Raw genomic sequence first — 24,379 nt, 5'->3', positions numbered from 1 at the left:
TCTACTGTTCTCTCTGACAAATGCTTGACTTTGTCACCAAACAGAGTTTCGACACCGACTATCATTTCTTTGAGGAACTCACTGGCTTCGCCCTTTCTAGAGATAAATCGGACCATTGACAGCGCACTGGAGTCATCGTAAAGGGTAATGAAATATCGGGCACCACTGAGGGATGGATGTTTGGTCGGACCGCACAAGTCGGCATGTACTAGGTCTAGCGGTTTTGTGGACCCTTTGTCAACTTCATGCATGGTAGGTCTCACTTGCCGCGTCGACTTCCCAATCATGCAGTCCGTACATGCTTGGGTCTGTTCGAGGCAGTCATCCTTGCCGCTGATCTCAATTTCTTTGACTAGCGGTATCGTTTTCTGAATCGTTCCCTTACTAACGTGCCCAAGCCTCTCATGCCAGATCCTCTGGATCTTCGACGCTGTAATAGCCGCGATGGGGATATTGGAACCTTGAGAGCGTGCTGTAGACGCACCACAGGGGAGTAAATCCACCCTGTACAGTCCCTCTGCACGTTTATAACCCTTGAAGATGACGTTGGTCTCTCCAGATTTCATCACTTGGCATGTCCCATGACCATTTTTGTCGGTATCGAATAGTGCGGCTAGCCCAGAACGTCTTAACTTACTTATGGAAATGAGGTTACACATGAGATTCGGAACTAGCAACACGTGAACCATTTTCACTTTCTGCTTTGCACCGGCGAACGAAACGGAGCAAGGTAGATCACCGATGGCTGCAACATTTGACTTGTTGCCATCACCGACAGAGACGGCTGGGTGCGACGTCGTACGATCCACGTTTACCAGTAGTGATGGATTTTTGGTCATGTGAGATTTCGCTCCGGAGTGGATAAACCAGTTGTCCTTTACCGATTAAACATTACCCTTCTTAGCTGCTGTGCATGCTGAAAAAAAGTAACATATCCGGTTCCAGCATCACTGTTGTCGTTGTAGATAGAGCCATTCCGGTTTTCTGTATGAGTCTTATTGAATCCTCGGACGTTCTGCCATTTGTCTCCGCCCTTCATGGGACGATATTTCTTACTATCAGGATTGTCGAAACATTCGTACTTCTTATGGCCTTTGCGCTTGCAGAAGTGGCAGGCAAAACTGCGCTTTGTTCTCTGCATAGACTGTAATGCAGTTGACTTCTTGCAGTCTCTTCAGTAAAACCTTCTATCTCAACTTCTCGGAGAACCAATTGAGATATGGCCTCTGATATTCCTTTGCCTGTGACTTGGATGACTTCTCTCGAAACCTTGAAATCATCCGATAGACCTCGTAGAAGGGCTCTCTTTCTTTCTTTTTCTGAAACGATATGTCCCACGGCAGCCAGTTGGTTCTCCATTTCACTCAGTCGATTGAAGTACTTCATTAACTTCTCCCCTGGCTCCATTTTGACGTTCTGATACTGCGACAGGTACGCATCGACTGATGCCTCGGAAATGACACTGTACATAGCTTCCAGTGTGTCCCAAACAACTTTGGGATCACGCAGACCTACGACCCGGGCGCTTGCAGAGTCATCAATGGTCAACAGTAGGTTAGAGAGCGCCACGTCTCGTCTGCGTTCAAAGTTCGCGACGGCTTCCGAACTACCTGTACATGGCTTTAGCTCTTCACCTGATACCACGACCCATGGTCCCTTTCCTCGCAATACAATCTCCATTTTCCTTGACCAGAGGAAATAGTTGGAGGACTTCAGCTTCTCAATTCGGTACCTACTGGTATCGACGGTATCCACTTGATCCGCCATACTGTAGCCGAACGAATTGACGTACACAAATTCCAACGGGACACTCGCAGCGGAGAACGAAACCGAAGATACATGTCAGAATAGAGCAGATGGCTCTAGTTGGATATTTAGCTCGTGGTATTTTGTGAGCCTGGATAGATCGATAAGGATCGTAATTGTATTTGCGATATATCACAAAGACTTCCTAGCTGGAAGCCATAACGGGACTAAACAGTACGGCTAACACGGATGTCCGTCATGTTCCTCTCATAGGTAGTCCCTCAGCTACGCTTGACAGTGTTAGGATTGAAAAGAGGAACATTGAATAAAGGGGTCGACTTCTTCGCAAAACGCGAGAAGGCGCCCCATCGAAAGATCAAGGTAAAATCTAATAGGTTATGGGTCACAGACGTTAGAACTGTGTATTTCTGGGTCGATCAACAAAGACAGAGAAAACCTCTTACGCCACTTTCGACTGCATACGAGCTTGTAACCGGATCTCAGATTTCGCTTTCAATATGACGGACTCTACGGAAAGGATTCGGATTAAGCCGCTCGATGAAAAAGATGACTACAGGTTGTGGAGAATCAGGATTTCCGCCGCTTGTGACAGCAGAGGTATCGAAGATGTATTGTCGAGTTCGAACTCCCACACCGATGCTACGCTGAAGAGCACTTTTGAAACGAACCAGAAGAAGGCTAGCAACATGATTGTTGCGGCTCTCTCTGACAAAGCACTGCGGGTAGTCAGGTCCTGTATTGGTCACCCAAATGAGATGCTAAGAAGGTTGGACGAGCGGTATGACTCAAAGTCTGCAGCTACGCGAGTTTCAAAGATGACCGAGTTGATCAATCTGATATATGACAATATAAGAAAGAACATGGGAAGTCATATTGATCAGATGGCCGCCGTACTCGAGCAGATTGACGGAATGAATACTTGTATCCCTGATGAGTTGTCTATTGCTTTATTGATTTCATCTATTCAGGTGCCTGAGCTATCTGCAGTTACAGCAGCAGTTAAGACGTTATCCGATGAATCCATGACATGGGAGAAGGTGTCATCAAGGCTTCTGGAAGAGCAAAATGCTTTCAAATTAAAGCATAGTCACCACAAACGTGCTACATCGTCTCATATGCACTGCGATCTGTGCAAGAAGAAAGGCCATGCCATCGACAAGTGCTGGCTGAACCCCAAGAATCCAAGAAATCGACTGGAATCTTCTAGGAATGGAGGCAAAGATGGAATGTCAACAACGGAGAAAGCCACACAAGCTGCATACGATAAATCTAAAACCAAGAAGAAGAGAGCAGCTGTGGCTAAGGCTCTCGTGTCAAAATGTGCACGTGGCTCTGTTATGATGTTGGGCTCTGGGACAACTACGCACATGACTAACGATGTCTCAACTCTTGATAACAAAGTTGCGTGTGACGTGCCGATCTCCCTCGGTGATGACTCAGAAGTCTCTGCAAACTATCGGGGGTCGCGCCGTGTCATATGGGCATCTTCAGACAATGAGACGGAAGTTGAGCTCACAGAGACTTTGGCTGCTCCAGATCTGGCAATGAACCTGTTGTCTATATTTGCATTGACGGCGAAAGGTCTTTGTGTTTTGTTTTTGCCAAAGAAGGCAGTCATTATGGATATTGAGGATAGACTCCGTGTCCTCGGTACAGCTTTCAAGGCTAATGATGGTCTGTTTTATATTCCGACTAACGATCGAATGTGCAGTCGCCCCCAAGAGCAGCCTCAGAATTGCATTCCCAGGGCCATGAGAACGGTCATACGAAGCCACCTAGCATCAGTGGACATGGACGAAGAATCCGAAATTGATACGTCAAGTGATGAGGACATCTCCGATCTTCTAAGTGATGACGAAGATGAATCACAGTGCGAGTCGGAGGAATCAGACACCTCCGAATGTGAGTCAGACAGTGAAAGCATTGTTGATTTGAAAATGCTTGTTGAGGGGCCCGATGCAGCAGATTCGGAACCCACCGGGGAAGGATCCTCCCCAGATCAAGTATGTGATTCGGACTCAGAAGGTGTGAAGATATGGCATTCTAGGCTTGGGCACATGGGAAGCGCAAACCACATTCAGAATTTGATTGATACTGGAGTCTTGGCTGCCCCACGAGTGGGCGAGAGCGCATGTGATCCATGTATGAAGGGCAAGTTTCGCCGTTTCTTTCGTGGAAGCCTGACCAAAGCAAAGACCCCTGGCTACATTCATGCTGATGTCGTTGGTAAAATCAAACCAAGATCTCACGACGGTTTTGAGTACTTCCTTGTCATTATTGATGAAATGTCGAGGTACGCTGATGTTTCTTTCCTAGAACAGAAAAGTGAGGCATCTGAGAAACTTTTGGATTTCATGAAGCGTTTTGAGCGTCAAACTGGAGACCGTCTCAAGTCTTTGCATACGGATGGCCGGTCAGAATTCACCAAAGCCAAGAAGTTTTTCGCAAATGAGGGTGTAGAAGTCACAACATCTACCCCATACACTCCATCCTCTAATGGTTTGGTAGAGCGTACTCATGGTACACTGCTTTCTCTAGCCCGAACTTGCCTAGTTGAGTCTAATCTTTCTTTGGACTACTGGAATGATGCAATTCGCCATGTGAGTCAAGCAAGAAATATCATGATTCACTCCTCTACTCAGGAATCGCCTTATGTGAAGCTTTTTAAATCTAACCCTCCGTATGCCAAGCACATGCGCCCTTTTGGTTGCAGAGCTCTCGTGCAAAGGGTCACGAACAAATTGAAAAATTCGAGTCTCGTTTGAGGGAGGGGGTCAACCTTGGACACATGAGTGGTGGTTTGTACAGAGTTCTCACTACTGACAAAATTGTGGTGGCCAAACATGTCAAGTTCCTTGAGAATGAATTTCCTGGAATGTCGCTCTTGAGTGGCCAACCAAATGGAAGCATGGAAACTGTCTTAGATGATCAGTTCGATGAGAGTGAAACAAGAGGTGGCAATCATTCGTGCAATACATCGAGTACATCAACCAGTGACTCATGTGATGAATTGCAATCTGATATTGGACCAACTTCCAACATTGTCCAAAATGGAACATCAGCGGATGTAAGCACAGATGAACAAGGTCAGAGAAGTGTGAATGTATTGGAAAACCACCAACACGATCAGGACTTATTGCTGCACATACCAGCAGTACCTTCAACCCATGGAGTGGTTGATGACACGCCAGTTGTCACTCACGGTTATCATTTACGATCAAGGGCAAACCGAGCTATTCCAGATACAGTTAGCACTGATGATGAGCCCAGCCTGAAAGAAGCCTTGGCCTCACCAGAAGCCAATCACTGGAAGACAGCAATTCAGGAGGAATTCGACACAGTTGTTGAGTCAAGTGCTTATGAAGAAGCTCCTGACCCTCCGTCACGGGCACTCCCATCAAGCATCACCCTGAAGCTCAAGCGGGATCAATCAGGAAGACCTGCTAGGTTCAAAGCACGACTAGTGGCACGAGGATACTTGCAAACCGTCGATGAGAATGCCTATGAGACAAGGTATGCTCCGGTTGCTTGTTTCAATTTGGTGAGAATCTTGCTTTCACTTTGCGCCAATTTTGGATGGTGTCGTCAGCAGGTAGACATTAAAGGTGCTTTCCTCTATGCTTACCTACCGGAATCAGATCGCATTTGGCTACGCCTACCGCAGATTGATGGTGTTCCAGAAGCGAATGGAAGGGTTGTGAAATTGTTGAGGTCACTGTATGGGCTTCGACAAGCTCCCAAGCTGTGGTACAGTACACTTCGCTCTACACTGAAAAACCTCGGGTTCCGCACAATGACGTGCAGTGAATGTCTATTTTTGTTGAACAAGGGAAAGAAAAGAGTTATTGTACTAGTGTACGTTGACGATCTTGGCCTCTTTGGGAATGACGTTCTGATAACGTGCACGTCTGTGACATTGGCCAATTAACTCACTTTCTTTGTGTTTCCATTGAAAGTGACGACAAAGACAGGATAATTATGACTCAAAGGCCACTTATCCAGAAACTTCTCTCAAAAGCACGAATGTCAGATTGTAGGCCAGTAGCTTCCCCACTTCCCATTTCTCATATTTTGTACGAGAAGAGAATCCCGTTGACGCCGAAGGAGGAATATGAAATGCAGTTTATTCCATACAACAGCATACTAGGGGCCCTATTGTATTTGAGCACGCGCACGAGACCGGATCTGGCTACTGTTGTGTCGATGTTGGGAAAGTTTCAATCCACACCAGCACCAAGGCATTGGAATGCTATGAAGCATGTTCTGAGGTATCTAAAGGGCACAACTGAGTATGGGCTACAGTTCCGAGCTGGGTCTGGAAACCAACTTGAGGCTTGGAGCGACGCTGACTGGGCAAGAGACCAAGACATGCGCAGATCTCGATCTGGAATTGTTCTCACCATTGGTGGAAACCCCGTTCTCTGGACGTCAAAACTGCAGCCCTCCGTTGCTATCTCAACTGCGGAAGCGGAATTCTACGCCCTTTCGGAATGTGTTAGAGATGTGAACTGGTGTAGAAGGGTACTTATTGAGTTGGACTTGACACCCCACGGGTCGACAGTTGTGAATGAAGACAATTTGGGAACGATTGCCTGGACGTCCGAAGTTCAAGGATTACGCAATGTTAAGCACGTGGGAATTAGGTATGCATTCGTCAAAGAAGCTGTAGAGGCCAAATAAATCAAAGTATTGTACACCCCATCACTCGAGAACAAGGCAGATGCATTCACAAAACCGCTTGTGGGTTCTGCTTTCAACAACCAACGAAAAGCGGTCCATGTCATCCCAAAATCAACTCGTGGGGGAGTGTCAGAATAGAGCAGATGGCTCTAGTTGGATGTTTAGCTCGTGGTATTTTGTGAGTGTTGAAAGCAATAATGCTTGGCTGATGTGTGATTGAATTGTCGTATTGTTGCTGCAATCGATATTGATGCAAGATAGTGAATTGTTGTGTTTTAAGCCCTATACCGTCTTCATAGGCTACAGCTGGAGGGAACCCAGTCGTAGGTGGATTGACCCCTTTCCTCTCCACTAGGGAGAAGAAAAGTATTAGGAACCCCGTCTATAAAAGAAGATAGACAACAGAGAGAAATAAAGTCCGGGGTTAACCTTGGGAAGTGACAAGTCAACGCGAAGCCCACTCCAAATCTCAGGAGTGGTACCATCGCTGTGTGGAGAGCTATACTTCAACTTCGTTACTGTGTCCATTCCTTGGTTCATTGGAGTTCTGTTGGTAAAACGTCATCGAAATGGAAGAGGATCTCTTGGCAAGGCGCTTGCACAAGTTCAATGCACAACGCGGGGAGGACTTCACTCTCTGGTCTCTGCGGTTTGAAGCGCTTCTGGAATCGAAGGGCCTTTTGGAGGTGGTGCATTCGAACCCACTGGCTTCTATATCATTTACCGAGCTGGATGCTGAGGCCAAGGCTAAACTTCTGAAAGCAAAGTCGCTACTAGTGCAGTCACTTGGAGATAAACCCCTTCGAACTGTGGCCGGGGAGAAGAAGAATCCCTTCAAGATGTATGAAAAGTTACAGGATCGGTATGCCACGCGAAATACTGCTACTAGAGTACAGTTGCAAACAGAGCTCTATCGAAAGTCTTTCTCCAGTTCACAGACGATGTCCGAGTATATAGATGAGTTCGAGTCCATCTTCAATCAGTTAGAAATAATGGAGAGTCCTGTAGGTGACTCAATGCAGATGGCAATACTGTTCGCTAGTTTTGCAAACACTTCTGAATCGTCGTATGGAGCTGTAATCACAGCATTGCAAACAATGGACGACAGCGAATTGACCTGGGACAAGGCCACAGCGCGACTTCTCTAGGAATACAGTTCTCAGAAGGCCACCAGTCGCAAATCCATGGCGATTCTCAATGAGAAAACACCGATCGAACATGCAGCTCTCAAGACTAAGGCCCACATACAATGTTACGGGTGTGGGAAGTTTGGGCATTTCAAGAGAGAATGTAGAGCGTTGAAGCGGGAAAGTGATCCCAATTTCACCAGCAGAAATCGTTTTGGCAATGAAAGAAAGGTCATGTTCGAAGCTTTAGATCATGAGAAGGCATTGTGTGCACGTGCAAGACGTACAGTTGGGCAACCAGTTGTAATTGACTCCGGTGCCAGCTGCCATATGATGGCCGACAAGACATTATTCGACACGTTAACGAGTGCTCCTCCCAGAACCATTACCCTGGGTGATGGAAACAAAATTTCTGCCAACATGGCGGGATCTGTTCTAATACAGAGTGCGGGGAAACATGGAGAGGGGACTAGTGTCCTCAAACTTAATCGTGTTCTCTATGTGCCTATGCTAGACACTAATTTGATTTCTTGTGCTGGTTTGGATTTAGACGGCTATTCTACTCATTTTGTAGATGGAAAATGCGAGATACGTATCGACAATGAGGTTTTGTGTACAGCACAACTGGAGAATGGACTGTATGTCTTGCAGAACACATCTCGCCATGAAAGTGCCCGAGTTGCAACCACTCGAACAGCATCTGAGGAACTGTGGCACAAACGTTTTGGACATGCACATATGGGAACCATCAAAGATATGGTCAGGCAAGGAACAGTGTCTGGTGTGACATTCAAAGAGTCCCCTGTGAACGATGTATCATGCGTGCCGTGCGTAAAAGGGAAGCAATGTCGTCTATCCCTTCATTCACGGACGCAGAAAGCTGATAATCCAGGAGAAGTTATATACACAGACGTTTGCGGACCGTTACCTGTTAAGAGTCTAGGGGGAAAAGCCTACTTTATCACTTTCAGTGACGCCAATTCTTCGTTCAAGGAAGTTAGCCTTATGTCAGAGAAGTCCCAAGCTATGGAATGCTTCAGGCTCTTTCAGGTCAAGTTTGAGAGAAAATACTACTGTAAGGTGAAGTTACTGTACTCAGATAATGGAGGAGAATACCGAGGGTTAGTGGATTATCTACAAGAGCAAGGCATTGAGTGGGAGCCCTCTGCTCCCTACACACCGCAACAGAACGGAGTTGCAGAGCGCCTGAACCGGACGTTAATGGAAATGACACGTGCGATGTTGTCACAGGCTGGACTTCCGGATAACTTTTGGGGAGAAGCCGTGAGTACGGCTGCATCTATTCGAAACATTATTTCGACCAGCTCGAACGAGGGAAAGACACCCATTCAGGTGCTTACAGAAAAAGTCCCATCTGTACGACACTTGAGAAGCTTCGGATGCGAGGTTTGGATGTTTTCTTCTAAGAGAAAGAAGCTTGATTCAAAGTCAAGGAGAGGCATCCTACTCAGAAGCCTTCCCCACAGGAACTACAGAGTCTGGGACATAGAATTTGGAAAGGTTTGTAATGTGAGACATGTGAGAGTTAATGAGTCGGTTTACCCCGCCCAAGAATGGGGACGCAATAATGCAGAAAAGGGGCTGCTCGAGAGCTGGATTGACAAAATGGATAATCACGAGTATGATTTAGTAGATAACGATTTGGATCCTACGCAGGTTCATACCGCGCAAGATTTAACAGACGAATCCCCAGAAGGGCAGTCTACAGCAGTAATTCCGTCCAACTTGACTTACTACCCAGAGACAACTGTCCCTATTGAGCCGGCCGAAAGAAGATATCCACTCAGGGCTCGAAATCCTCCTCAGAGGTTTGGTGCTCCTTCTGAGGAAGACACGTTGCTTATAGCTGACACGAATGAGAATTGGAAAGTTCCAAATTCCCTCTACGAAGCACGAAGTAGATCTGACAGCCATCAGTGGCTTACCGCTGTTACGGAAGAAATTGATTCTTTGGAAAAGAAGGGGACTTGGAGGATTGAAACTCTTTCAGATGGAACAAAAGCTGTTGACTCGAAACTTGTGTTTTCATTGAAACACAAAGCCGATGGCGCTGTTGACAAGTACAAAGCGCGCCTGGTGGCCAAAGGATTTCAGGAGGGGCATGTGGAAGACGTCTATGCCCCGGTAGTGGATTTCTCTACAGTACGGCTCGTACTTTCAGTGATGGGCCAACAGGGTGGTGTCATTCACCAGATGGATGTGAAGTCCGCATTCCTAAACGGAAGCTTCGATGATGCTGAATGTGTCTACCTGAACCCTCCTCCAGGGTTAGATCTCGGAGTCAAATCAGGCGAGGCATTGAAAATGGTAAAGGCATTGTATGGATTTAAGAGGGCCCCCAAGATCTGGCGTGACACGTGGGACAGTGCAATGGGGCGACTCAGTTTTTGAAAGCTGAAGGCAGATGAATGCTTCTATTTCATCAAAGTGAACGGAAGCACGGTATATGTTCTCGTTTACGTGGACGACGTTCTGTTGGTTGGATTATGCGAAGAATCTGTTACCGTTGTGAAGAGAATGCTAATGGTTGAATTCGAGATGAAGGATTTAGGAGTTGCAAAATCCTTTCTTGGCGTCGAGTTCATGTACAAAGAAAGCGGCGTTTGCCTTCGACAGAAATTTTACATCGAGCAGACACTCGATAGATTCGGAATGTCAGACTGCAAAGCAGTTCCCACACCCCTACAAGTATCTGGTCACCAAGACACAGAACGCGTTCCTGAAAACGATCCAAACTTAGGGCGGTACCGTGAGGCTATTGGCGCCCTAATTTACATTTCAACACGAACCAGACCTGATATAGCTGCTGCTGTTGGTATTTTCGCACGCAAATGTCAGGAACCAACCCACAACGACTGGATAGGCGTAAAAAGGATCATGAGGTACTTGAAGGGAACAACATCGTGGGGATTATTCTTTGAGTGGAAGAAAAATATGCAATTGCCAAGTATCGAAGCGTTTGCAGACGCTGACTGGGCCGGAGACCTAATAGACCGTAAGTCAACGAGTGGAGTAGTTGTTCTGGTCAACGGTTGCCTAGTAGTTTGGAAAAGTAAGAAACAAGCTGGCGTGGCGCTCTCATCAACAGAGGCAGAGTATGTCGCGATGTCAGAGTGTGTCAAGGCAATTGTTGAATTCGGCACCAGTATCAACCTTGATCCGCCACAGGGTTGGTACTGTAATGGACCGATGGGCAATTTGTGGGTTCTGAAATCGGACCCAAAAATAGAACCATTGAATACGGACTCGAAATCAAGGTCCCCGAAATTCGGTGGTCCACGCACGCGCGAGCATTTGCGTCCACGCCGGATCCCCAGAGAGCTAACATGTGCTGCACCCGATAGCGGGTTAGTCGCCTGGATCATGACTGGGCCATTGTCGGGGCCAGCCAAGTGTTAGACCAATTACGGGTACTCTTGTCACATAGCACGTAATGTAGGGCTGCGAGAAACCTGTGAACTTAAGCACAAAGATCCGAGCAACGACAGCATAAAAAAAAACTACAGAACACAAAAACGAGTAAACCACGACGACATCTTCCGTGAGTTTTATCAGGTTATGCCGCCCAGGACGCCAATTGCGCACCTGTGAATCTGTCACGACACCAGGACCCGAAATCACAACTTTTACTGTACCGCTCGGCGCTTGAGTTCATCCGGCTACATCAGACCTGTGTTAGAACCCTCCGGGCTATTGTCGAGCATCGCTCCGATACCCGTCGAGAACAGAAGGAATCATGGACTCCATCAGAGAAGGTACCGTCGACACGTCAAGCTATCGCATCGCATCACTCACTTCAGAGAACTACTACCTCTGGGCGCACAAAATGGAGTTCATACTTCGCGCAAAGGGGCTTTGGAACATCGTAGCTGGGACCGAACGCCCACCAACTGAAGAAGGAGATCTTGCCAAGTATGAGAGGAGGAAGGACCTCGCGCTCACGACCATCGTTCTAACCATCGATGACTCTATCAGTGCTTCAGTTATCACGCTCCGTGATGCGAACAAAGTATGGACAACACTTCGTACTATGTTCTCTACTGTCTCTGAGGCTCGTGTGGATGCCTATCTAAGCCAGTATCAGAATGCTCGCATGGAATCTGGTGAGAAGGTGCTTCAATTCTCGAACCGACTCAACGAGTTCGAGAACAAGCTAGCAGCTATTGGTCACTCTCTAACCGAATCAGAGAAGAAGCGAGCACTGCTAAGGGGACTTGATGAGCACTTCGCCATTCCTGCAGGCGTGATTAAGGCTACTGCAAAATGTTATCATGATGCTTTGGCCTATCTGGTTGCATGTGAAGTTGAACATGAAGTGGAATCCCTCTCCGGCGCTGGTACCTCCACTACCGCGCTAACCACCAGGGAAGGGACTTGCGAATTCTGCAGGAAGATCGGACACAGCAAACAGGATTGCTTCTTCAATCCTAATAGCCCGAGCTACAGGCCCCAACTGGCGAAGAAGCGCATTGACAGACGCCGGAACCGCGGTCAACCGCGGAATCAGACGCCCCGCAGGAAGAGCTACCATCAGAAACGACCAGGTGACAGCGACAGCGCCTATGTGGACATCTCGCTGGCAACTACTAAAGACCATACCAAGACTAATCTGTCTGGGACGCTACGTGAGAAGTGGTACATCGACTCCGGGGCCTCCGCACACATGTGCAACGACACTGCACTATTTGAGACACTCGAGAAATCAACTCAAAAGCACTGCGTGTCCGTCGGTACTGGAAATCCCGCGGAGGTCATTGGTACGGGATCAGTTTTATGTACGACCACAGTACGTGGTACTACGACCACAGTACGTTTTACTGATGTATTGTGTGTCCCAACGCTGGTATGTAACCTCATCTCTGTTAGCAGGATGAGGAAGGCTAAGCTCAAAACCACGTTCGACTCGGACAGTAATGGAGATGGTATGTGTCAAGTCACTACGAGAGACGGCAAAGTGGAGTATCTGCACGGAATTGAAAGCACTTCTGCTGGACTGTATGAAGCGGTACTGAAACCGACTGCAAAATCCTCCGACGCTGTGTTGGCAGTCTCACAAGAGCAGTGGCACGAAAGACTCGGTCATGCCAGTGAGTCGACAATGAAGAAGTCCCTTTCCCTCGTACGTGGAGTTCAGCTACAGGACGTGAAGGACTTGTTGAGCTGTGAGTCCTGTAGAGTTTCAAAGTCGACCAGAGCCCCTCGACCATTGCGTGAAGAGTCCCGCAAGACCACAAAGCCGCTCGATCTCGTGCACACGGACCTGGTAGGTCCCTTCAGGACTTCTTCGCTTGGCGGGTGCCGCTACTTTATGCCCCTCTACGACGACGCATCTGCTTTCTCGCTAATAAGATTTCTCAAATCTAAGACAGAAGCAGGAGCAGCACTGAAGTCAATGATAATGGAACTGGAGAAGCTGAAAACTGGGAGCTGGCGCACGTCATTGGTTAGGAGGGTACGGTCTGATAACGGAACTGAATTCATGTCTAGAAACCTAAAGCAATGGTTGTCCAATCGAGGCATTACGCAGGAATTCACTGCCCCGTACTCGCCGGAGTCTAACGGCAAAGCCGAGCGACTAAACAGGACCCTTCTCGACATGTCTCGCACAATGATGGTGGCTGCAGAAGACCTTCCTCACAAAAATCGGATGTGGGCAGAAGCCGTAAACTTCTCAAACTACCTTCGAAATCGCATGTTCACATCTGCCGGGCACTGCCAGGACATGACACCCTTCGAGTGTGTCACTGGCCAGAAGCCTCACCTCGCACACATTCGGAAGTTTGGAAGCAAGGCATATGCCCACATCCCCAAGGCAAAGCGACGAGGAAAGTTTGAACCTCGAGCAGACAGTGGATACTGTGTCGGCGTTGGATGTGGAAATGGGTACCGCATATTTCTACCGCAACTACATGCAGTAGTCATCTCCAGAGATGTGCAATTCGATGAAACCAAATCTACTGTACCCCCAGCTGCGGACGTAGGTCCTGCGGAGCAACATTGTGACATTGAGGAGATGCTTGACTCGGACAAACCACAGCTTATACCACCTGTATTAAACCCAGTACCAACACCTACGACTACCGATACAGTACCGCATGAGTCCACAATGGACCTGACGTACGTCCCAACTTTGCGCCGCTCCAGCCGTACAGTACGAACCCCACGCAAGTACTCGCCGGAAGACTCCGCCATGGTTCTTGCTCTCGTACATCACATGGGCAATGAAGATCCCCATGTCCCGCTTACATACAAGCAGGCCGTGGATTGCTCCGAAAGTGAGAAATGGAAAGCAGCAATGGATGAGGAAATCTCGCAGCTAAATAAGAACACATGGAAACTTGTACCGCTACCCCCTGGGAAGAAAGCAGTAAGGTCTAAGTGGGTTTACCTCAATAAGACTGATGCTCAGCAACGTGTTACTCGGCAGCGTGCTCGACTAGTCGCGAAAGGATTCACGCAGCGCTATGGGATCGATTACGATGAAGTGTTCTCCCCAGTTGCGAAGTACAGTACGGTACGATTCGTCCTCGCAATGGCAACCCAAGAGCAGCTCGAGCTGCTGCAGCTGGATGTCAAGGCGGCTTTCTTGAACGGGGAACTGAAGGAGGAGATCTATATGGAACAACCTGTTGGCTACTGTAACCCAGATCATCCAGATTTTGTCTACCGTCTTTTTCGAGCCATCTATGGTTTGAAGCAAGCCTCGAGAGCATGGCACATGCTTTGTGATACCTTTTTGAAGTCAATTGGATGTGTTCAGTCGGATGCAGACAAGAGCCTGTACCAGCTGGTGCTCAAAGGAGACAAAGTGTTCATCCTCGTCTACGTTGACGATATGCTACTCGCCGGACGGAGCATGGAAGTTTTGAGAGAAGTAGCTGAGATTATTGGCAACCGCTTCGCAATTCGCATAGAAAAGAAAGTCACTAAGTTTCTCGGTATCGTCATTGACCGATACAGCGAAAAGGGGGAGACCCATATCCACAGTGCAGCTATGATTACACACATGCTTGAAACTTTCAACATGACGACTTGCAGGAGTGTATCTAACCCCCTTGCTCCCGGTACAGTGCTGAATACAGCACAACGCAAACAGGATTCTTACAGCGAGGGCATGGACCAAAAGCCTTATCGCCAACTTGTTGGCTCGCTACTGTACTTGGCGAACACCACACGTCCCGACATCGCGTTCTCCACAAGTCTTCTCTCAAGGTTCCTGGAGAGACCTTCTTCTCAACACTGGGAAGCAGCAAAGCGCGTCTTGCGCTATCTTTCGGGGACAAAAACCCTCGGCATCCGGTTCAGCCTGAACAACAAGGCCGGGCTACACGGGTACACCGACTCAGATTTTGCTGCTGACAAGGAGACACGGCGCAGCGTTAGTGGATTCGCATTCAAGTTTGCTGGCGGATCCATCAGCTGGAGAAGTAAAAAGCAGGAGGCTACCGCCCAGTCGACCCTGGAAGCAGAGTTTGTAGCTATGTCGTACGCAGCGCGCGAAGCAGTGTGGCTCCGTCGGTTGTTCAGGGAATGCTTTCCGTCCAACACTACGTTGCCAGCTACAGTAGTGTTTGGGGACAACGAGGGAGCCATGAACCTCGCTTACAATGACGTGGTGAACGAAAGGTCCAAGCACATCGCCGTCAAGTACTTCTTCTCGAAGGAGAAGGTCAAAGATGGCACCATCGTCTTCAACTACATCCAGACATCCGAAAATGCCGCTGACATCTTCACTAAGATATTGTGCGTCGCTACCCACACGGAAATGGTCCACAAGTTAGGTATGAGTCATAGTTACACATCACAGCAATAGTGGGATGCAAGGTTGAGGGGGAGTGTTGAATTCGGCACCAGTATCAACCTTGATCCGCCACAGGGTTGGTACTGTAATGGACCGATGGGCAATTTGTGGGTTCTGAAATCGGACCCAAAAATAGAACCATTGAATACGGACTCGAAATCAAGGTCCCCGAAATTCGGTGGTCCACGCACGCGCGAGCATTTGCGTCCACGCCGGATCCCCAGAGAGCTAACATGTGCTGCACCCGATAGCGGGTTAGTCGCCTCGTAGCCATACGGATGGTATTACTGTAATACGGCAAGTGTTAGACCAATTACGGGTACTCTTGTCACATAGCACGTAATGTAGGGCTGCGAGAAACCTGTGAACTTAAGCACAAAGATCCGAGCAACGACAGCATAAAAAAAACTACAGAACACAAAAACGAGTAAACCACGACGACATCTTCCGTGAGTTTTATCAGCAATCAAATGGGTCCGAATGATGCTATCAGAAATTAATCTCCTGGTGAACAAACCGACTATTCTCAATGAAGACAACATGGGAGCAATCCACTGGTCTAATGCTGAAAAGAGAGCTAAGCATGTAGACACTCGCTTCCATTTTGTTAAGCATGAAGCTCAGAATGGAGTGATTAACGTGCAATACTGTACTTCGGAAGAAATGGTGGCAGACGCGCTGACTAAGGGGCTCAGTGCCTCTCGTTTTGCTCACTTAAGGCAAATGCTCTCCATACGGGACATCGATGACGCCGCGCATTAAGGAGGGGTGTTGAAAGCAATAATGCTTGGCTGATGTGTGATTGAATTGTCGTATTGTTGCTGCAATCGATATTGATGCAAGATAGTGAATTGTTGTGTTTTAAGTCCTATACCGTCTTCATAGGCTACAGCTGGAGGGAACCCAGTCGTAGGTGGATTGACCCCTTTCCTCTCCACTAGGGAGAAGAAAAGTATTAGGAACCCCGTCTATAAAAGAAGATAGACAACAGAGAGAAATAAAGTCCGGGGTTAACCTTGGGAAGTGACAAGTCAACGCGAAGCCCAATCCAAATCTCAGGAGTGAGCCTGGATAGATCGATAAGGATCGTAATTGTATTTGCGATATATCACCAAGACTTCCTAGCTGGAAGCCATAACGGGACTATACAGTACGGCTAGCACGGATGTCCGTCATGTTCCTCTCATAGGTAGTCCCTCAGCTACGCTTGACAGTGTTAAGATTGAAAAGAGGAACATTGAATAAAGGGGTCGACTTCTTCGCAAAACACGAGAAGACGCCCCATCGAAAGATCAAGGTAAAATCTAATAATACAGCGTGAGCGTCGGACCATAACCTATTGTAGTTACACCGTGTCCGGTTCCTTATATGTGCTTTTACTTGTTGTTAACCCAGAGCACGTCACCACTTCTACCAAGTGCGGCCGTGCTGCTGGAGCTTAAGTGCTACTCGCAGTGCGGACAAAACCCGAGGAGGAGAGTGCACTAATTATCTCAGCTAGAGAGGTGGTCCACTGTCTGCTTGCCATGCAACCAGACAGTCGACTGTGATCCTGTAGTACCTCTATTATGTAGTACCTCTATTACGTAGTACCACACTCTGTAGTACCTCTATTCCGTAGTACCACATCCCATGCTGACAATACTGTCCTGTCTGGGTTGAGGTTGCCTACAGTACCACCAGTATGGACCCCTAGTGTGTGCAAGACGCGAACGACCTTGCTCGTGAAGTTGTCGAATCCAATATCCCAACGATAACGCAACAGAGGACAGACATTTCCCGCAGCCGATCAAACTCTACCTCATCTTTTTCTCTCTCCCCGACAACGAGAGGTCGTGAAAACTCGCAAACAATTAATGCGAACATCAGCAAGGGAGTTGCCTGAAGACGAGACAAGGCCGCAGATAGGTGAGCAAATCTTTCCGCACACACAAGGTGCAGTAGAAAGTACAACTCCAAGAGTGCACCAAACAGCACCCTACCAGGGTAGAATGCAGAGACATGACACAGCACTGCGTGCAGTTCCGAATATCATGAAGGGTTCTCCCCTCATGCAGTTAATGTTCTGAGCAAGTTGGCTACCAGATTTAAGGATCGTGCTGACAAATTCGGGGGAAATGATGGGGAAAACTGGGAAGACATATATTCAACATGCATAAACTGCGCAGAGCAATGCGGAGTGCCTGAACATGCCGCATTGCGCAACATAGAGAATATACTGACCGGGGAAGCACGCACGTACTACCAGCGAATTGTGCAGGAAAACTCCAAAGCTTTTAAGAGGTGCCAAGAGGTGAACCGATTCATTATTGACACGTTCCATGGTCAAGAAGCACAGGAGGCAACTTTGGAATATCTTGAGTCCCTTTCCATGTACGAAAAAGTCAAATCTACAGAAAGCTTTGCAGGCGGCCTAAAGGCAATAAGAGATGAAATCATCAAGCACGTAAACTTGGTACCAAAGAGTCGCCAGACGGAGGCGAACCAAAATAGACGACTGAAAAAGGCCGTTCGATCTTTCAGATGGACTCGAGCCACAACGGCGAGGGCCCATGAACTTGACTTCTGGCAGATGTATGCCACACTGAAATCGCAAGCAATAGAAGAGGACAGAGAAAGGGAGATGCAGGAGGGAAAAGGTTTGTATCGCTCAAGGGCAGGGACAAGTCTCTGCGTAATACAGTTTGGTTTGGAGATGTCTATGGACGCGATCGCACCAACCCTAAGCACCGAGCATATACCTGAAAAAGAACGAAAGGACCTTGCTTTGGCTGTGGTAACCCAGGCCTTCAAAGGATTGTCTGTCTAAAACGCAAAAGGAGGACAGGGTTCAAAGAGGACGAAAAACGAGCTGTAAGCGCAATCAACGCTGTAGCGACCGTTGCGGAAGCGATTGAAATCACGAGTGAACTGGAGAGCCAGTACGGAGAAAGCTGGGACGAATTCATTAGCGACCAACTAACCGACGGGCCATAGGGCAATGAGGAAGGAATCGGGCTTGCAGACGAAGAAATAATCGCCGACCACCCCCTGACAATGGACGAAGGGTCGGATGTACAGTTGGACGACGGGTACGCTGAACAATTTCAAATTCATTTAGTGAACCATTCGGAGAAGGAAAATGGTAACATTTTGTGCAATCGTCCTGAAAGAGCGCCCATTCACGCTGGCATGGAGTAGAACGACCCCACCCAGATCCCTCACAGCACTCCGGTCTTGGCCATCCATGTCACATCGACCCTCACTTCTCCTCCATTTGAAGGAGCATGCCTGGACACAGGAGCATGTACCTCAGTCTGTGGACTATCCCCAGCTAAGGCGTACGCATTATTTGCTGGTTTCCCCTTCAAGATGCAAAAGTCTGCGAAAGGATTCAAGTTGGGCGGATCCAGGCAAAAAAGCCTCGGCACTATCAACGTCCGAATCCCTATCCCTGCAGACTCTTACGTACAGATCCGAGTCGACGTTGTGGCACCAAACATACCTCTGCTTGTTGGACTCGATGCCCTCGACAACTACGGGCTGTGTGTCAACAACGTACAAAAACTGCTCGTGCACGACAAAATTGGATGGGGTGTATCGCTCGAGAGGAAACACGGACACATGTACTACGAGTGGGAGAGTGAGGTACTCTTCACAGCCAGAGAGCCCAAACGCATGCACAAAGGGTTCTATCACACCGCAAGTGACAAACTCTTCAACCTCATTAAGCGAGCAAGACCTCAAGATGCATCAAAGGAAACATGGAACATGATTCAAGAAATTACCAGACAATGCCAAATTTGCCAAATCCATTCTCCAAGGCCGATTAAATTCTCTGCCACCATTCCCGCCGTCATTGTCATCAACTGCATGGCAATCATAGATATCATGTGGATCCTACGGAGACCAATATTGCACGTGGTAGACGCTGACACCCACTACTCAGCAGCTCGTTTCTTGAATGGAGAGTCAACAGAGGATGTATGGGAAACATTTCTTAACTGCTGGGTCACTACGTATTTCGGTTTTCCAGAACTGGTCAAAGCCGATTCTGGATCTGTGTTCACGTCAAGAAAGTGGAATAAATTCCTCGCCAATGCGGGAGTTGCGATAGAAATCGCGCCAGTAGAAAGTTCCAACTCAATGGGAATCGGAGAGAGATATCACGATCCACTGAGAAGAATGTTTTTGAATGTCATGAGAGAACATCCCGGGAACCACCGAGACACTGTACTAGCCTTAGCCAACAAGGCCATGAATGATACGATGGGACCCGGACATTTGACCTATTCTCATTAAACGCGCGCCGGTGCGCATTCAATGCGCTGTCTTGAACCGGAACATCCATAAAAGACCTCGTGTTGTAGCCGGAGTCCCCATATATGACGTACTGTACACCATTTATGAATAGAATCTGCTTCAGGTTGGACTCTACTCCGCTACAGTTGTACAGACATCAGTCGTGCCTCCTTCCTTCTACAGGTCCGTGGGCGTGCAAAATCATACCGTCGGGTGTATTAATTGCTTGTTACTTGAGTTCATTATTTGCGCTTGTGCCCATTATATACAACAAGCTGCTGTATGTACCCTCGGGGGGGCAACACCGACAACCGTACCATCTATGAAGCCGACACTGCGAGTATGAACACCGCCCTTGTCATGCACGGCTTTACTGAAGCTCTCTGCTCTTGTATACATATATTATAAAGGGATAGGATCTAGTAGTAGGCTTCCTCCTGTTTTGAAAAAGTTGTCCATCGCCTCCTAGAAGATCTTGGACACCTGCGATGGATGCTTTCCAAACATTGTACAAAGATCTTCCCACCTCTCCGGCACAGCCATACGGCGAAGTAAGCTGCATGTGGCCAGTATTGGCCTGACTGCGTACCTACTACTAGAAGTATGCGATTGCCCCACTGGCCAGCTTAATATGGGGACAAGTCTCGTTATGTCTTCACCGCAGAATCTAAATTGCCCAAACGCCTCCGCATCTCTAAAGCGGTTGAAGTTGAAGGTAAACTGCGTCGCTGCAATGCGCGCACTTCTGTCAAGAACCAGCTGCACTTCATAACGTGTGACAGAAAAGATCGCACCTGCTGTTACAAGCGCGTGGCTGCTTTCCAAAGCTGTCTGCATAGTGTGACGGCCGCTGTAGCACTTTGTTATCGCGGCCAAAGCGCCGGCCGATTGTGTAGCACGATCTGCACAGGGGTCTAGGACGAAATCCTTCTGCTTCATGTTTTGGTGTTAGTAGGAGTTGGCGACTGGAAGGGAGCTAATGGATTAATACTCATATCTTTATTCACGAGTCTAACCGGCTTAAGGCCGGTTGCAGATTTCGTGGTTGAAATATTGGTCAATTCTGCCCTACACGTGTATGCAAAATTCTTGCAGAACTCGTGCTCACGTTCCGCAGGCGTAGGCTCACCAATTACTGAAAAGTTCTACATGTCGTTCATATTGGCCGAGCAGCGAAACTGTCGATCTGTGGCTCCACGTTGCCACAACGTGCTCTACAAATACGGCACCAATTGCTCCTGAAAGACTTAACGGAAGATCAGCACAGTCGCCTGCAAAAATTCTCAGCACCGCCAAGGTGAGTCAATGCATTTATGCCGAGACACGCACTTCGTTCAGTCCGACTTCATTTTGAGGGAATGAGCGCCTCTAATGTTTCTCTCGAACATGTGACATCAGACATCTCACATCTACGACAAAAGTTTTTGACTTCAACGATGATTTTGTCTTTAACATGGACGAGACAGGTCTATTCTTAAACTGTTTTCAAAGAAGAAATCGTAGGTTATGGGCAAGTGGTGGTGAAGAAGTCTGTCTTCGTGCGCGAACGGGTAAGCTGATAGGTCTTTTTGTCGTGGGTGTTCTTTCTCACCCGGACTTAGTCCTTTTACTCAACATAAATATAGTACCATTAGCTTCTCAAAACCTACCAAACGCACAAGCTAGTTCCCTAGTCTTAGAGATCACCCAGTATATCTTCACCTTTTGTTGATGTTTACTCGTAGTTTCACCAGAGCACTTTCCGACTTCTACCAAGTGCGGCCGTGCTGCTGGAGCTTAAATGCTACTGGCAGTGCTGACAAAAACAGCGGAAAATGCACTAATTATTCCAGCCAGAGAGGTGGTCCACTGTCTGCTTGCCATGCAACCAGACAGCGGACTGTGACCCTGTAGTATCTCTATTCGGTAGTACCTCTATTCTGTAGTACCTCCATTCGATAGTACCACATTCTATGCTAACAATACTGTACTGTCTGGGTTGAGGTTGCCTACAGTACCTACAAAGACTTGACGGAAGCGTAGACTCGTAACACTCCCCCTCTTCTGCTAGTCTCTTTCCTCGGCAGCCTTCATGCCCAATTCTTCCACGCATCTACGGTGTTTCACCGATCCAAGTGCCTTAGTCATCACGTCGGCAGTCATCTTTTCAGTAGAAACATATTGTAGTATGACGGTATGGTCCGCGATGTAGTCCTTATTAAAATGGTACTTCACATCGATGTGCTTGGTTCTCTCGTTCTGTATTTCGTTACTTGCCAGACTCAAAGCCCCTTGATGATCTCCGTATAGAATGGTCTTCTGTAGACGTTTCCCATAAACATCCTCTATCATTTTCCGAAACCAAAGGAGCTCTCGAATGGCATAAGAGAAAGTGATGTATTCTGCTTCCACCGTAGACTGTGCGGTGACTGTCTGTTTCTTGCTGCGCCAACTGATGGCTCCCCCTGCCAAGATGAACACGAAACCACTTGTGGACTTACGAGTGTTTTGATCTCCTTCACAGTCGGGGTCCGAATAACCATGAAAGTCAATAGTATTTGAGCTGCTGGTGTCTCTGTTGTACTGAATGCCAAGAGTTGCAGTACCCTTCAGGTACCGTAAGACGTGTTTGGCAGCATTCCAATGACAAAGCTCTGGACTTTCCAAATGCCTGGATAGAAGACCAGCGGCAAATGCAATGTCTGGTCTTGTCGTATTTGCCAAATGTAATAGCGAGCCGACTAGCTGGCGGTAAGGTACTTTGGCCATGGTTGCTTTTCCATCACTGTCGAAAAACTCCGTTATAGTGTGAAAACGTTGACTCGGGAACCAGGCGCGCAAGAGCCTGGACTGTTCGCAAGAACTTGAGTCCTCTGAGAGAACGACGGTACGACTACCCGCCTTGGAGGGAGTCGTCAGAAGTTGGTGCACAACCTTGTTTATTGATTTCGTTCTAGCCTCGATCTCTTTCGCGACATGGTCGCTCGCACTCGCACCTTAAGAAGAAGAGACAGCTTATTCATTCGCCGTACATCTGCTGACAATGTCTGTCTTCGAATTGCACTTTGCAATACCCTACAATTAATTAAAGCTACAACCTTTCGTCTTCCGTGTAATTGTCTGGGCAGATTGGATCAACTGGATCAAGGATATGATCATCTATCATGGTCTTCTGTAATGCTGTTCTAATGACAGCACACGCAGGGCGTGGCCCCCCGTATCTCGACACTCGGGGGATTCTAAAGGCGAAAGTGGTAGTCACCTCTGAACTTTCTGCGGCTTGAGCGGAGAGCGTACGACCCATTGTTGCACAGGAACGTCGATGCGCCCAGTATCCAACAGCTGTTCCAGGACAGGGCACGGTGCGGACTTGGTCACACCATCAGCAGGATTGTGCTCGGATCGAATCCAGCCGACGTCGCTTATTTCCTGCTTGTGGTACGCCTCCCTGGCGGCCTTCACATCTATCATCAGCCGCTTCTCGGTCGTGGTGGTTGATCTAATAATGGTCTTGAATAGGCTGTCAGAATCGGTCAGCATAGCGAGGGGAAGGTTGGTCTTCAGGATGCGAGTGAGATCGTGTCGCAACAGGTAAGCGTAATCAAACCCATCAGCGAAGGCTAACACCTCCGCTCCCATGACTGAACGACTAATCCTCTTGCTTTTGTATGATGCGAAATGTAGTATATTACACCGGCGGGACGCATCACAGAGAAGCACAACGAAGCCGAGCTGCGATCGAAGACTGGGCGTATTGGAAAAAGATGAATCAGTGAACACGCGCAGGGAAAGCGTGTCTTGGTCGAGACGATGTTGTCGAATTCCGCGTTTCGCATTCTTCTGTGCTCGCGCAACAATGTCGTTCACAGCTTTGACATTTTTCTTTTTAAAATGAGACTCAGTAACCTGTGCAGCTAGATTTACTGCACCCGCAAGATCAGGTCTTGTGTGAATAAGCCAGGCCAACTCCTGTCTCTTTGAGCGAAATTGCGGGAAGGTGCAGGCTGAATCAAGCAGCGTAATCTTTCTCGCAAATCGCTCTTGGTGCATGAGATATCCGCTGTCATCACCTTCTAGCTTCTCGATTTGGATACCAGCGAACTGAAACTGGTCATACTCCCTCGGTTTGGATTGAAAGCGTTGCCCAGTGATCATCGACTCGCACTCGAACTCCAAATCACCCCCACCAATAGTGTCGTCTACATAAGCTCCAGTTAATCCCCTCAGTTTCCCATGCGCAACCTTGAAAAAAAGGGATAGATCGCCAGTTGTCTGTGTCATCATGAGTTCTTCACGTAAGTGTTTAGAAAATGTGACGTGCCAATAATCCCCGGAGTCCGATAAGCCGTAAAGAGGCTTGAGCAACTGTAACAAATGTCCTGGTTCGAGATTAAATTCTTTAGATGGTTTAACGTAGACGTCTCTCATGAGCTTGTCGGCACTCTGTAGGTAAGCTTGCGACACGTCTTGCGACCACAATCTGAATCCAAACACCGCAGCAATGGCAATGAGTAGACGAATCGAGCTTTGACGAAGGTTGGTGCTGTTATGCACGAGGAGATGTTTCTCTGTATCGGTGTGCCCTTGGACCACGAAGCGGGCCTTGAAAAGTTGCTTATCAGTGTTGGCGTTCTTGATAGCGAGCACAAAACGCCCCCCAAGTATGTTAGCATCCGCAGGTACCTCCTCCTTACTGACGATCTTGTAGACGCCGCGTCCGGCG

General features: G+C 48.0%; 1 protein-coding gene across 1 annotated transcript; it reads right to left on the bottom strand.

Annotated features, from left to right (window-relative positions):
* Positions 1-21,723: 21,723 nt before the first annotated feature.
* CHC_T00006266001 (hypothetical protein) lies at positions 21,724-22,679 on the bottom strand. The gene is made up of 2 exons (XM_005717889.1): positions 22,633-22,679; positions 21,724-22,441 (listed from the first exon to the last, which is right to left on the bottom strand). Exons 1-2 carry the CDS (start codon positions 22,677-22,679, stop codon positions 21,724-21,726), a joined length of 765 nt encoding a protein of 254 aa, XP_005717946.1.
* Between the last annotated feature and the right edge of the window lie 1,700 nt (positions 22,680-24,379).

This window comes from Chondrus crispus, genomic scaffold, assembly GCF_000350225.1.
Source record: "Chondrus crispus Stackhouse genomic scaffold, scaffold_4, whole genome shotgun sequence".
NCBI classification, from domain to species: domain Eukaryota; phylum Rhodophyta; class Florideophyceae; order Gigartinales; family Gigartinaceae; genus Chondrus; species Chondrus crispus.
Note: the sequence above shows the minus strand (reverse complement) of the source record. Positions and strands in the feature narration are given on the sequence as shown.

What these genes read in the sequence shown, in the direction of transcription:
- CHC_T00006266001 (XM_005717889.1), bottom strand. Translation starts at nt 22,679, where the DNA reads ATGAATAAGCTGTCTCTTCTTCTTAAGGTGCGAGTGCGAGCGACCAT. An exon ending in GTGCGAGTGCGAGCGACCAT is followed by an intron (nt 22,442 to 22,632) that starts GTCGCGAAAGAG and finishes GTTTTTCGACAG; the next exon opens with TGATGGAAAAGCAACCATGG.